The sequence below is a fragment of the Parasteatoda tepidariorum genome, chromosome X1 (genome assembly GCF_043381705.1).
Source record: "Parasteatoda tepidariorum isolate YZ-2023 chromosome X1, CAS_Ptep_4.0, whole genome shotgun sequence".
Taxonomy (NCBI): Eukaryota; Metazoa; Arthropoda; class Arachnida; order Araneae; family Theridiidae; genus Parasteatoda; species Parasteatoda tepidariorum.
The window spans coordinates 7,503,578-7,519,720 of NC_092214.1; the positions used below are offsets into that span (position 1 = coordinate 7,503,578).

The following is a 16,143-nucleotide window of genomic DNA, read 5'->3' on the forward strand; positions in this document are numbered from 1 at the left end:
AACATTGTTCCCCTTAAAAATAACGTTTATTTATTTTTTGCTTCTTAGATTCAGATCGTTTATTAAATCATTTTAAGCTTTGTTTACCTTGGGGGTCTATTATACGGAAAAATCTATTATACGGACTTCTGGAAGTCCCACCGATTCCGGATACGCGACTTTACACTGTATATATTTTTGCAAAAATGGCATGGTACATTAAATATTCATGTTTATTTGCAGTTATTCAAATTAGCAAATAGATTCCATAAAACAGAAAATTTTTAACAGGAAAACTGATTTTCTTCCCTTTTCATTTGATACAAATAAAAAATATTTATACACTACCCTAAAAAATGGAAGAGACACTTTAAATTTTTGAAATTTCTCAAGAAACACCAAAAGGATTATTTAACTTTAGAGATGTTTAGCTCACGCAGTTTTTAATACTTAGCAATAAATGTAAAACAAATTACCAAAGGAAACGAGTGTTTTTGAACACTCTATGCCTAAAAATCTTGCAATAAGCTGGTAACTTGTATCAATTACTTTAGTTGTTATTTTTATAAAAAATTCATTTTTTTCGCCTTATGTTCTTTTCATTATAACTTTACAGACATTCAATGGAATTAAACAAATTTTTTTAGCAATTTAAGACTAATTGAAAAATTATAGATATAAAATTTTAAAAAAAATTGCTAAAAACTGTGCAAGTTATGAGCATTTAAGCTAACTTTTTCATACTGCGCATGCACTGAAAAAATTTTAAAAAGTTTTTTCATAGTTTTGCAGTGAGTCACATTTGGCAACTAATAAATTTATTTTTATTAGAATATCTTAAAAATTTAAAAAGTTTCAAGAAGTTTTTGTATTTTTCAAAACAAAGCTCAAAACGGTCTGGGGGTTTTCACAAATTTTATTCAGTATCATAAGACAACATTTAATAACAAATGATAATACCTTACAATAATAGTCCGGAAACTAAACTTTGATGGTATAGAGAAAGAAAACATACAAAACAAAACAAACTTTTATGAGGGGTGATCCCCATAATGCCGGTCTCATTTTTAATAAATCTTGTTTATAAGTACAAGATTAAATTTGTGGATAACCTCTTATTGTTTTGAGTTTTCTATTAAAAAGTAAAAAAAAAAAACTAATTAGAAAATTGCTGGAAATTTTTATGATATTCAAATGAAGCTTTTTTCATTAATTGCCAAATACGATTCAAAACAAAATTATGAAAATTTTTTCTGCTCATGCATAGCATAACAGAACTAGCTTAAATACTCATATCATGCGCAGTTTTTTAAAATTTTAAATCAACAATTTTGTAATTAAATCTTAAATTTACCCCCCAAATTTTTTTTTATTCCATTCAATATTTATGAAGTTATAGCAAAAAAACATAAGGCGAAAAAATTAATTTTTTTTTATATAAATGTCCATATCTCCACACGCCGGCCGAAGGTCGAGTGGTTAGCGTGCCCGACTGCGAAGCCAGTGGCTGCAGGTTCAAGTACCGCTCTGGGCATGGAGGTTTCTCTCTGTGTGCTGTTCTCTATTGTGTGATGTGTGAATGTGGCCCATCCTGTAAAACGGGTATCTGTGGCAGTGTAGCGTGGGTAATGTTGCTCGCCTTCGCGACCTAGGTTCACAGGTGCCCACTGGGTAACGCTAAATGAGTAACACTTCCGGCATCTTCCTAGGCAAAGAACATAAAAGTTCAGTGCCTGCCGTTAGAAAAAAAAGAAAAAAATAATATCTCCATACATATTTACTTTAGGTTTTCGAATCTTTAAGCAGTTATTAAAAGTAACTAAAGTAATCAAATCAAGCTTGATTTTCTGGTATAGGGAGTTTAAAAATAGTTCTTTTCTTTCGTAATTTATATTAGGTCTTCAAAACCTCTAAATCTTACTGGTAAGTATGAAAAATTACATAAACTAAACACCTCGAAAATTACAAAATAATCCTTTAGTATTTCTTAAGAAATTTAAATGTTCAAAACTGAAAATATCTCTTCTATTATTGCAGGGTAGTGTAAATAGATATTGGAAAATCAAATTATTAAAAAATTTTTACTTTGTTTTAGCGATGGTTTATAAACGACATTGGTTTAAACCAACCAATCCTGTTTTTTTATGCAACTTTCATTTTCAAATTATTACTACCCAATTACATTTCATTGTAAGGAAACAAGAATTTGATATGGTGCTATCAATTGTTAAGAACAGATGTCTAATTTTTGTAGCCCCCTGAAAAGTTTTTGGTGCATTGTCTACACTGGCCTATAATCCCCACAATCAAACTCATCACGATTTTAATAGGTAATTACAGATAATAAGTTTAAAATTATAGTAGATATAGCTACATTATGAGACTACTCTATATATGGAGTTACGCATGTACGCACTTTCTTCTCACAACTAAAGTCTTTAGTATGAGAAAAAATAAAATTGGACATATCTTATAAAATCATTTTGGAAGGTTTATTTTAAAGATTTACCTTTGAAACAAATGAGGACACTTAATTTTTTTACCAAAAATAATTTAATTTTATCAGCTTAAGCAAGAAAGCTAAAGCCTGTAAATAAAGAATAACACTGAATTAGAGATAGATGGTTCCTCACCAATGACAATGTATCCATCCCCGATTCAATATTAGCATTATCCAAAGATTCTACTCTAAATGTACTATCTTGATGATTCGAAACATTTTCCGTGTTACCTGAAAATTAAAAATTAAATAATGAGAAAAAATAATTTAGAAATTGAAAGTAATTTGCCTTATATACAATTTTTACTTCAAAAAGATAGAAATAAGCAAGCATGATGCAATACTTGGAAAGAAAAAAAATAAATTTATGAAGATGAAATTTCCAAGAATGTAACCCTGTCAAACACACTTTATAGGTCTCCTATTAGGTCATCAAGAATGAAATTTTTAGAAAAAAGATAAAGTTGGTTGATTGCTTAGAGATATATGGAACTATTTTAATCATCAAAGTATGCACCTATATTTTCTCGACATCTTTGCTATGTAAGTGATAGGTTGTTCCAGCAAATGGGATAAAACCCTGGCAACGAGAGACACTCAGTTAACCAATCCAGGTTTTTTTTTTCTTTAAGTTTTTTCATCACTTTGTCTAGTCAGTTGGTATATATTCTTATTGTGACCTATAGTCAGGTTTCATAAAAGCCTAAAGGATCACACTGGCACTAGAACAAGCAAATACTAACCATCAGCTTTTTCGGGTGAATATTACACTTGAAGTAAGTTTTGGTGTCGTTCAACAAACACCAAATTTTATCTTCATTCAAAAAACACCAAAAACAACCAACACTAGATCCTAATACTTTATTAATGTTTTATGTGCTACGGTATGCTATAGTTATGTGTAAGAATTTATATTTCATAATAGTGCAAATTTCAACGAGGGACAGTTGCCAGATTTTCATTACCCAGATCGGGCAAAAGAATTTCATTACAGTATAGGACCCCAATTCCGGCACTCACAGGACCGACGAAATTCCGTATTTCGGAATTTGCCGAATTTCGGATCTCTTTCGGAAATTCCAATATGGCACCCATATATTACAAAATTCAATTATACTGCTAATTTCAGAAAATTAATTCATTCCAATAAATTTAGTTAAGTTTTGATCGTGGTAGGTGAATTTAAAACTGTCTCATCTTAAGAAATCTCATTAAAATATAATCTATAGAATAGAATTAACAATATATATTTTTTATAAGCTAGCAACAAATAATGATAAAAAAAAACTAGCTATCAATTAACAAAAAAAAAAAAAAAAAAAAAAAAAAAAAAAAAAAAAAAAAAAAAAAAAAAAANAGTTAATAACTAATAAAAAAACAAAAGAGTATAATTTACATCAAATAAGAAAAGCAACAAAAGGGATAGAATTCAGTTTGTATCCCAAGTGGTAGCTTCATTATCAAAAGGGTGTGGCTAATTTATGGTCAAACTGGAGAGGGAAATGTGGGAACCAAGGAGTAAGAAGGGGGGGAAAAACAATAGAGCACTTGCACAGCTGTCAAGATTGATTGATCAGTTTCTTCCAACTTGCTTTTCTTTATTTTGTTCATTGAAAATGCAGGTGTTTTTACTTTTCCCTTTCACTTTAGATGTTTTAAACTGCTTTAGAGAAATTTTTTTTTAGAAAGATAAAATAAAGTTACTTACTTCAACAGAATAAAATTTCAAGTAGAAAGAGAATATAACTGATTTTTTTTCTCTTATTAATAAAAATTTCCTTAAAAAAAAAAAAAAAATTAGATCGGATTATGTGCCGAATTTCGGGATGCCGGATTAAGGGTCCCATACTGTACTGGTTTTTCGTCTCATGAATCATTACCGGGTTCCAGGCCAATTTTACTGGGTTACACTACTTTATGTTTGAAGCAGTCTTATTCATATTTACAGCTATATTAAAGCTATTCATAAAAATAATTGTAGTTTTGGAAATCTACGTCTTCTATCAGTTTCAACAAGTACAGAATTTTAATTCAAGGAAACCTCAATAAAGTGGACACCTATAGGACATGTTTGCTAAAGTGAGAAATTAGAAATATGGAGTTGCATAGATATTTATTAAAAGTTGATAAAATCTTAATGAATAAAATTAAAAAATAACTAAAAAAATATGATATATATATGCATTACTTTCATATAAAATTCGCTTTTAGCAAATGAATAAATAAATTATGTTAATATTTGTGTTTGTAGGTTTAGTATTTCATTAAAGTTTAATGGATAACAGTTGGAAAAAAAACAATTTCTTACAAAAAATGCAATAATTACTGTAATGCTATTCATAATTTAGACATTATTGAAGATTATTATTTTTTTTTTTTGTAAATAATAGCACATAGCAATAAAATCAAATAATTATTTAAAAAAAATTTTTTTTAAGGTAGTTTTAATTTTAAAAATACAAAAACCTTTCTTCTTTTATATGACTCAACAAAACATTTATTTGAAAGCATTTTATTGCATTTTCAGTATAAGTCGATTTACATTTACAATGAAAAGAAACAGGCATGAATAAAAATTGGCTATTGGTAATATTAAACTTAAGTTTTACAAGAAAGCATGTATCTTATTTACCTATTCAATAAATTTAATTTCCAAACAGTTTGGTTAAAGTTTTCTTACTGTTGGTATCACCATTTGAGGTTTTATGTAGTTTTTCTTTCAGTGTAAAGCAAATGGGTGATAGATCCACAGAAATTTTTTTTTCATGGAAGCAAATTTGCCCCTTGTTTGTTGCATGATCGAGAAGTTACTTTAGAGGTTTAAAAGTGTTATGATACAGAGATAGAAACGTAACATTAAGGATTGCAAAACAACTATACGGTCTTCTTCAACATCAACATTTCTCAACAATATCTTCTGTTCAACATTGGTTATATGATAAAATTCCTCCCCAAGCATCAAGGAGCTTAAAAGATAGCACAAAACTAAATCTGATTTCATGTAAATTGTGTAGTTATCAAAAGATTAAAAATTAAACCCTGATAGTTAAATAATTTTTCATTCAATATACTGTCAGTTTATAGAAATATTTTTAAAATATTGTACATTTAACAGAAGCTACATTAATAAATGCTATAGACAATTTTAGTAAAAGAAATGGGAAATTAAATATTATCCACTATTAGTTCAAGTCCCCACTTCACAGCAAAAACTTATGTTAATTATTCTACATCTTAACATTCATCCCAAATATCAAAAACTTCTTTTAAAAATTTAGTTAAAAAAACTCTAAGAACAAAAACATTTTCATTTATATATGCGCACAATACCCTTTTGAGATAAGCCCTAAAATACTTAATAATGGTGTCTTAAAGTTAAGCTTAATTCGTAAATTATCGTTCCAATTACGCATAATCACTGGTGAAACAGTATGCATATGCAAAATAACCTAGTCCAGGTCAACATGCATAAAACATGTGTGTATATCAGAAAAAGTATAAAATTGGTTCACGTGTCATAAGGAGATCATTACATTATGTTCAATTCAGGGTTCATACAGAAATCAGAAGAAAAAATCCAAGGAGTATCCAAGGAGTCCAAAATATTAAGGACTTGTCATAATTTAAAAAATTTCACTTAAAAGATAGCTAGATTTTTTTGTAATTAAAAAGCAGTTATTATGAAGAAAATAAATAAAAATTCTTATTTTGCACAAGATACTTTTTTCCCACCCTCTCAAATTTAGACTTTGTCAAACTTCACCAAGAAAAATAAATAAAATCAACACCTTCATAAATTTTCCAATTTCAAATATTTTAATAAATCTAGAGTAAGTGTATAAAGAGAAATTAAAGATTTAGATTAGCATAAAAATCTGACCAAACACATGTTTTGAAATCAATCTGAATACATAAGAAAATATATACATTTTGTACAAAAAATTATAAATAAACAAATAACAAATCATTAACAAAGTTTGCTTGTAACATGGAAAATTATTTTTTTTTTATTTATTTCTTCCAACTCTAGCAATTCTATATTTTTTTCCTTTCAAGTTTTTCTCAAACTATTAGACTTCGTTAGCAAAGTCATGTCGTTCAGTCTCTCTGCTTTCTCAGCAAATTCATCAGCGGATTTTGCGAGTTCATCAATACATCGCTGTAAATATTTCCTCTTTTTGTTTACTTCATTTAAAGAATCCTGGTCATCAAATTTCCTTTTTTTTAAATTTTCAATTTTTTTATTTTCTTCAAGATACTCGTTGTACGTTGCCTTGCCATCATAACAGATTTTCTCAGTTCTTTATTGATGATAACCTTTGTTATATCACCACCCAAACCATTGATATGATCACAAATAGTTTGCAGAGCGATATATGAGTTCTCTTTCAAATTTTCCACTTCTATTTTCTTATTTACACTGAAGCCTCTTTCAACAGTTGCTTGTCCATGACTCAACGAAAGAAGCTTTTGGATGCATGGCCAAACTTTCGAATGTTTCTCTTCCAAATAATGAGAAAAAAAATTCATCCAACCTCATCTTTTCTTGATCAAAATTTAAAAAATCTGCAATATTTTGACTAACTGTTTCATTGATGAAATCAGAAAAATCATCATGAATTTCATCACAATCATAGATTATAATATTTATATCTGCTAGGCTATGCAGAAGACTTCTCATTTTCGTCAAACACCCTTGTTTATCTTCAGCTAATTTTTTTGGAGTGAGACACAACATGTTTCGAACAATACTAAACTTAGCTGGCGACTTTGATATAATGACGGATACCATCTTTACAAGAGCAGACTTTAAATCTTTACGTAAGGATAAGATTTGGCCATCAGAAATTTTTTTCGCCGAATATAACTCTATTACTTGTTTTTCGGCCACAAAACCCATATCAATTTTTTCAATAGGAATATGGGTTTTGGGATTATCATGCTCTATCTGTAGCAACTTAAGAACAGATACGCCGTTAAAAAGCTTAGGATTCAAAAACCTTTGCATTAATCTAACCAAAAGTTTCTTGAGATCTTCAGCCATAAATGGGATCAAAGGTTTGTCCGACTGATAGGTTTTTAAAAAAGGCTCTACGGTTTTCGCTACACTTAAAAATATGTTCAATTTCACGGGAAATAAAACATCTTTAACATTTTTTCGTATGTTTTGAAATGATTTCGTTGGTGGCTCTTGAAATTTCCCCTTTTCCATGTCTTTCACATAAGTATGTAATGCAGAGAAAATGTCCAATGCTCTTTCACATACTATTATATTCTCAACCCATCTATGGGAAACGAATTTCAAGGGGTAAAGAGACCCAGATATTGACGCAAAATCCTCTCTCCTAGCAGGAGAATATTTAAAAAAGTGATATATATTAAACAAAAACAATTCTATTTCCCAATCTAAAGCTTCAAAACCTTTACGGAAGGCATTATGTACAACATGTAATGAACATGTCCCTATATTTATCAGTTGTTTGCTTAACTCATTACGAATATGTTCTTCCAACAGTCCATGCAATTTCAAATTAACATTTGGTCCATCCATGGATAGCTGCAAGGCATTTTTTAAACTCAATGGTGAAACTGAATTTATAAGATTTGTAAACATGTCATTAGCAGTTGCATGCCCGAGGAAAACCGATGTTAAAAAGCAGGTTTTAATGTGATTACCAAGCCAAAATTTTGCATAAATATCCATTTGCTTCTTTAAATTTTTAGAATTGAGGGTTTCATCAAAAAGAAGGATAAAATTTTTCCCCTCCAAGTCTTTCAGAAGAAGATCCTTGAAATATGGGGCAAGCCCAAAAACAGCTATATACGAAATTTTCTTTTCACTGCATGAAAAGTCAGCTGCAATGGCACTGTCAGGAAACATAAGCTTAAAGACTTGGTCAATGTTAGTATTTGACCTATATGAATGGTGGCACTTCACAGTCCTTAAAACCCAGAGTATCTCGGCATCTAGTGTTTTTGAACTTTGAAAATAACTTTCTAAATTCTTTCCAACTTCATTTGAAGATGAATCCCTTTGCTGGGATGAAGTTGACTCTTTTGGAAAAGAAATTTTCTTTGTAAGTTGTAGTGCCCTCAATGACTCTAAATGGCTTTTGTAACCCATGTGTGACTTCAGAGCAGATTCCCCCATGCTGGCAATTGAAAAAGTCTTATTACAAGACCTGCATCTGGCTGAGTGCTTATCCTGTCCATCAGCTAAGAGCCATTTCTTGTACTTTTCATCTTCTAACCATTTAGTGTTGAAAACACATTTGCCACATGGAGCCATTATCACAGAGACAATACTCCTAAAAAACAAACAAAACCATTAATTTCTAAACACTACCAGTCACTTTTTAAATAGTAGAAAGTAAAAAATCATTTAATATTTATAAATTTTTTATGAACAATGGAAATTACCCCCCTAAATATTTGTGTTACAAAGATTAGATACCTTACAAATCTTGTTAATTATTTATCCTAAAAATTAATAAACACCGATCAACTATTTAATATTTCAGTACTTAAAAAGAAGAAGAAAAAAACTCGTTGGAAACAGAATGAATGTTTAAGGTAATTTATATTTGTTTCCATTGTTTTCCTATTTGCTTACTTCATTTTATTTCATAAACAAAGTCTAAATTAATGATCACAAAACAATTTTAATTGTAGTTATACTAAAACACCAAACTGTTCAACAAACACCACGAACTTAAAAGAATATTTTATTTCCATTGTATCCTAAACCAATCAACTAAGGGTACAGGGCACCTTAAAAACCAACTTTCAGAGTTCTTATGCTACATTTATGAAACTCACAGAATTTACTTATAATATCTTTAAAAAGCTGTACACAAAATTTCAAGTAATTTGATTAATAACTTTTATTGTTATTGAACTTTAATAAAATTATAATTTTAATAGTTATTGAACTTTTAAAATAGCATAAAATCCGATAAAGTCAAAACACTCCAGGCGGCTTAAAATTCACGGCAGAATCCTATTTTTTTTTTTATATGACTCGTTTTTGATTTCCAAATAAAAGTTACCACCATTCAGAGGCTAATTATATTGCCCTAGCTCAAAAATCAAATTTTTTATGTATTTCATGAAAATTTTTAAAAATCTTAAACTTTTTTACTATAAACAAATTGATCATCACTAATTTTCTTGTATTTTGAATAATATAAAGCTCTTTTAGCTTAAAACGAAACTAAAAAAGTCGGCTGCTTCAAACTACCGACTTCTGTTTTCTGAATGTAAACAAAGGGGCGTGGCCTAATTAAAATTTGCATAACTCAGTAAAAAAATGGTTGATTTCCAAAAATTTTTTGTCTGTTTGAAAGCTTATAACGTCTATTTTTTGAATTAATAAAAATCTCAAAATCGAAATTTTGGTCACTTTTTTCAAATTTGATTTTGTACCCTTAAATTCGGAAAATTGTAAAAATGAACACTGGATAGGTAAACGGACCAATAACCATTACTATTTTTTTAACAAAAATTTTTTTTTTAACTGAAAAATTATTTTATCTAGGTGCACATGCCATTCGAGAGCAAAACAAAATTAACAAAAATAATAAGTTTAAAGTAAGTAAAAGCTATACTATATTTAAGAAACGAAATATTTAAAAAATAAATAAAACGTTAAAAATGTATCACATACGGAACACGTTTGGTAGAAAAAAATACTAAGCTGATCGGGAGGGGGGATAATTATATAAAATTTATCAATAAATTGAAAAATAAAATTGATAAATATTCCAGATAGCAAAGATAAACTAACGGAGAATAAATAGAATAGTGCCTTTTTATGTTTCTTCCCCCCAACAAATAATTGTTTTATTAAGATTATCAAATCTATTTTCAATTTAAAACTATTATTAAATCTATTAAAAACAAAAAGAAAATATATCGAAAGATTAAAATAAATCTACATGAAGCAGTTAACGAAGAAAAAAAAGGGGGGAATAAAAAAAAAGATGAAGAGCGAAACGTGGAACGAAAAAAAATTTCATATCTTAATGACCTAAGATCCCAAAAATTTAAAGAATTGAAAAAAAAGGGGGGGGAACGGATTAATATAGATTTCTGTTCTGCGGCTTCTAATTTCCCTCCAATTATTGAAGTCATAAAACAAAATTGCGAACATGAGTATAAAACAGACCAAACGATTATATCACAAAAAATAAACTTTTATTTAATCTAAGTGTTCAACAAATCAAACACAAATAATAAGTAATTAAAAGTTATATTTAACAAACGAAAGAATATTTGAAAATTTGACAGAACATAACAAACATGTATCAAACTCAACGCGTTCAATATAAAAGGATAAGATTTATGTCTTACTTTAAAAATAAATAAATAAATATAAAATAATAAATTAGAANATTTAAAAAAAAAAAGACATTTTAACAAGTATTACGAGTTGAAAAAGATAAATATAATACATTTATTCTACTAAAAAAGAATAACTTAACAAACATTTTTAAAAAACTCAAAAATTTAAAAAAAAAAAAAAACCTGAATTTAAAAAAAAATTAACATCTTAATCAATTAGTTTGTTGTTTATTTCTGAAACACTTGCTAATTAAACTTCATTAGCGAAATTTATTAAATTATCTTGGAGACGAAACTTCGTCCATGTGCTACTTAAGGCTTGTAAAATAGAGAAAAATGTACTTACCAGTAACACGCAAAACTCTCGTCCCACTTCCGTTGAACAGACCGACTTTCGTTGCTATGTCACTCACTCTCTCTGCAACTTGTTTTTGAAAATCTTGTTGATCGCATTTCTATTGGTGCACAGTCGATCAATCTAAGCCAATCACTGCAATGCTCATAGAGATGAATGAGGCGCCTGAAATACTACCCTTCACCAGCAACAGGAAGTAATTCCCTCTCCCTCCCCATAACAATAATTCACGTGTCTGAAAGCTTGGGTAGGGTTGAATCTTATCGCAATAATCTAAGGAGTTTCTAAGGACTAGTTTGGAAATCTAAGTAGTTCCAAGTACTATTTGGGGACTTTTTTATTTCCAAGGAGTTTCTAAGGAGTATAAGGAGTCTGTGCGCACCCTGTCAATTGCTATGCAGAGGAGCAAGGTAAAGAGCAAAAAGGCTGATGGACACCACAAAAACTCCAAATAGACATGCTTTTTTGAAAGGAAGAAATATTGGAATGATAGAATATGGGTGATCTTATATTGAATTGTCTTAACTCTGAATAAACTATAGAGTGTGGTTACAAGATAATGGCAGAGTTCCTGACCAACGACTTCCCGAAATTTAAAATATCGAGTGCATGCAGCAACAGTTCTCTTTCCCTAGTCTTAATCCTACTAAGCATGAATGGGATATGCTCGGGAGATAAATAGCATCTCTTCTACACCTGCCAAATTCTGTTCCAGAACTCTATGTAGTGCTTGGAACTCTTGGAGACCACAACTCAGCTACACTCTCATAGCACTTATGGGCAACCATTGTACAGCCTATGTGTCTACTAGAAGTGACCATATACTTTATGAAACTGCTCCCCAAAAAATAGCTTTTTATGAATTTTCCGCACTTAAGTATTATTAACAACGAGTTTACACCATTTTCTTAAATTAGTGATTGATAATCTTTTGTATTGTTTTCTTATGGTATAATATTTAGATATAACATCTTCCACCATTTTGACTTAAATTTCTTTAAATAATCACACGAACATGAATTATTTTTAACTTTTGGACACTAGAGTATATTTTACTACTATTTGTATGTAACTTAATTTCTACAACTTCAGAAAATAACTAGAAAAAACTACCTGATAAATTTTATTGTTTACTTATGGTATAATATTTAGATATAACATCTTCCACCATTTTGACTTAAATTTCTTTAAATAATCACATGAACATGAATTATTCTTAACTTTTGGACACTAGAGTATATTTTACTATTATTTGTATGTAACTTAATTTCTACAACTTCAGAAAATAACTAGAAAAAACTACCTGATAAATTGAAGTTTCTAGTGAAGTTTGCTGTGATGTCACAGTTTGAGTCCTCTTGATTGGCAAGCAATTGATAAAAAGCTCCATGTTTTGCTTTACCTAGAACTTGGCGTATTGACTGAAGACTTGAGAGCTAAAATGCAATAATAACATGTGCATAAGTAACGAACAAAATCATAAAAAAACATTAATATTTCAAGGTAATTTTAAGACATAGAACCTGATTTCAGTAATACTGTGTATCATTGAAAATCTGGGAAGGTCCAGAACTCGGAAAATTTTGGATTTTAAATATTTTACCTAAGCCAGTGGGGATGTAAAAGTTATCGACTCAAAACTATTATTAAAAAAACGTACTTGATTTATAGTAAACTCAAAAAATTTTTTTTGCTCATTTTTCTTTGGCAGTTACTTAATGAATTTCCCCATGGTTTCAAAAATCTAAGCTTTTTAAAATATTACAACAAGCAAATTTGGAGTCTCATTTTTTGTAAAAAAAATATATGCTCAATGGGTGATAACATTGTAATTTTTCACATTCTTGTAGTTTATTTTTCAATATTTATAGAATGCATTTCTACTATGTTTTTAAAATCTTGATATTTTCATAGACAACTATTATTAAAGCATGTAAATTTTGCATTGCACATTCAAGTAATTGCTTTTTGACATGCTCAATTTAAGCATACATTTCAGCATTTTTTTTCTCCAGCAGTTATACAATATTTTAATACACTATTACAAAAGCTGAATTTAGAATTCTACCTTTGAGCAATTACTTTTTAAAGTGGCACTTCATTCGCGATGATTTCATCAGAATAAGACCACAGGTTCACATGATCGTATAGATGATTTTTTTACAGTAAATGCTATAAGGATTTATAAAAATTCCAATGTTTCTAACAGTACAATATTAAAACAAGGGCATCATAACTTTTGAAAAACATAGCTATCTTTCATCTTTACCTCGACACATATTTAACCATTAAAAAACCATCATTAAAATATTTGGTCTCAAATTTCTAAGCTGGCCAACATTTTAATCCAAATTTATCAAGCTTACTTAAATGGAATGAATTTGCAAAATATTTAACTGGGCAACAGCTGCTAATTGATTGTTCTAAGCTTTTCCTGGGGGTTACACAAAATAAAGGGGTTTTTCACAAAATTTTACCATTTTTTAGAAGGAAATGCAAATTTACCATCTATAGGATAGTTTACAAGAAATTTGAAATAAAATATGCACACATTTCTTGGAGTTTGGCAAGTAAAAGTAAACTGGAGGCATACCTTTTTACAGAAAATGAACTTGTACAAAGTTGATCTAGTCGGGCATCTGCACCAAAATATAAATATCAATGAACGAGAAAGAGTGGGCTATTTTTAAAGTAGAACACTCAAATCTCTATAGTGATAATTATGCTTGATTAGGTTATTCAAGGTATAGCATTATTTTATGCTCTTATTATGTAAACTAATGAAAAAATTCTTGAATACTCTTGAAGACCTCAAAAAGTTGGGAAAAGAAAGAAAGCTGGAATACTTATATTGGGAATTAGCACCTCTTAAAGCCAATTAGCGGCTTTTATTTAATGTTAGAATGCTTAGGTAACTCTCGCTAAAAATGTATGTTGTAAAAAGGGATTGTCGTTAAAATCATAAACATGGGAGACAAATTTGTCACCTTGAAATATTTTTGGAATACAAAATAGCTATGAAAAGGAATTTTTTTGCAACGATTTTGCATGCATTTAAAAAAGAATTATTGTACTAATTTTTTTATTCTACACATGGTATGGAATTCAAATGTGTGGTATTAAAATGGAATAACAGAGAGTGCATATACAAATTTTTTTAATTTAAACAGCAAAATTTCAAATTTACATGTTATGCTGTGCTTTGGATTCATGATACTGTTCATTAATAAAATTACATATTTTGTTCTTTTAGAATTGAGTTTATTTAAAATTTTATAATTTCTAGATAATTAATTTTTAATGTAATATTTTGTCAGTTCTTACTCTTTTCCTCAGTTATTTATATATTTGGTCTCAGCATTCTAATCTCTATGTTGACTTTATTTACTAATATTATTTTAGCTTTTTTACACTAAATTTTAATAAATAATAATCTTCAATCTTTATGGCTAATGAACCTAATTAGTTTTAGAATGTTATAAATGGCAATTAATAACTTTTGATGTGTACAATAACATGAATTATGTAATTGAAAAGTTCAATTTTGTCTACCATAATAAGTTTTGAGACCACAAAATGAATACCTAAGTGGTGCTAATGGACCACTGAATTTTCATTGTTGGTGTGAGCCCTAGTCATAACACTATTTCACAACAAAGCTGCAATAAAAATACATGAATATATAACTATAATTTAAAACTATTAGTAGTAAAAATGGCACTACCAATTAACACATAATTAAATATGCAGTGTGAGAAAAAAAATTGTGAATAACTTTTGATCTAATAACCAGATCTTATTGGTTCGAAGGGCTGATCTTAAATATGCTTAGTTAGTGCAGACAATATTTTAAGTTATGAAGTCAGACACAAAAACATAGTATTTTTTAAATGAACATACCTTTATGACAAATTTGAATTTCTGACCGCAAAAGTAAAGGAGGTAGCCATAAACTGGGAAATATGGTCTCAATATCTTGGTCAGGAAAGTAGCTGAAAGTTTGGACCGCTTAATGTTAATTTCCAGAAATTTTTGAGCGAATTGAAAAATTTCTGAACACAAATATAATTCCACACAAAAAATCATTTATAATAATTATTTATTATTATTTAGTTCAATCATAGTTGAAAAATTTCTGAATTGTAAGGTACACAAATTTTTGCATCATTTTTAAGAATGTAATTTAATAAAGAAACATCAAATTTGAATGTAATTGGTTTTTGAGAAATTGATTTTAAAGTTATCATTTTTTTAAAATTTGATTCCTTAAAAACCATTTGGTCCACTTTCATTTAAATTTTGTATTTTGCCATTTAAAATTACATTCTTAAAAATGAAACAAAAATTTGGATAACTTATAATTATTCGAAAACATTAAGATTTTTATTAAATAAATAAAAAAAATATTGAAAATTATTTTTTGATTTATAGTTAGATAAACGAATTTTATAATTATGTAAAAAAAGTGAAATCAACATTAAGGGGCCAAAATTATGACTACACTCTATATTTTGGAGGTCAGAAATCCAAATTTGTCAAGAAAAAGGTAAGTTTATTTAGAGAAAATATGTTTTTGAGTCGAACTTTATAACTTAAAATACTGACTGCACTAACTTTTTAGCATATTTAAGGTCACTTCCTTGAACCATTAGGACTGAGTCTTAATAAGGGCAGATCTGATCATTAGATCGAAAGTCATACAGGGTGGGGTTTTGTTTTGTGTACTGTATATAGGGATAGCATGAGATAAAATACAGTGCTTCATGTCACTAAGATTAAAAAAAAAAAAGAACTTTATTCATATGGTAAGTAAATTTGTTCATTAAATTGTTTTCAAATTCATTAAAAATCAAGGCAATGTTTAAAAAAAAAAAAATTTTTTTTTTTTTTTTTTTACACAAGCTTAAAAACAATGCAGTTTAAAACAAACATAGATTTATATTGAATATCAATATCAAGAAGGATA

At 28.6% G+C, this 16,143-nt stretch overlaps 2 protein-coding genes across 2 annotated transcripts in view; both read right to left on the reverse strand.

The window, feature by feature from the left end:
• Positions 1-16,143, reverse strand: part of LOC107436628 (constitutive coactivator of PPAR-gamma-like protein 1 homolog) — a gene marked incomplete at its 5' end in the record, with an annotated part of 46,351 nt that overhangs the window by 22,126 nt on the left and 8,082 nt on the right. Inside the window, 2 exon segments of the mRNA XM_071187799.1 lie at positions 2,613-2,710; positions 12,481-12,613. Of these exon segments, the coding sequence (XP_071043900.1) occupies positions 2,613-2,710; positions 12,481-12,613 (231 nt within the window).
• Positions 6,273-11,249, reverse strand: LOC139427117 (uncharacterized). Its single transcript, XM_071187800.1, has 2 exons — positions 11,169-11,249; positions 6,273-8,787 (listed from the first exon to the last, which is right to left on the reverse strand). The coding sequence occupies exon 2, from the start codon at positions 8,766-8,768 to the stop codon at positions 6,912-6,914; it is 1,857 nt and encodes a 618-aa protein (XP_071043901.1). The 5' UTR covers positions 8,769-8,787; positions 11,169-11,249; the 3' UTR covers positions 6,273-6,911.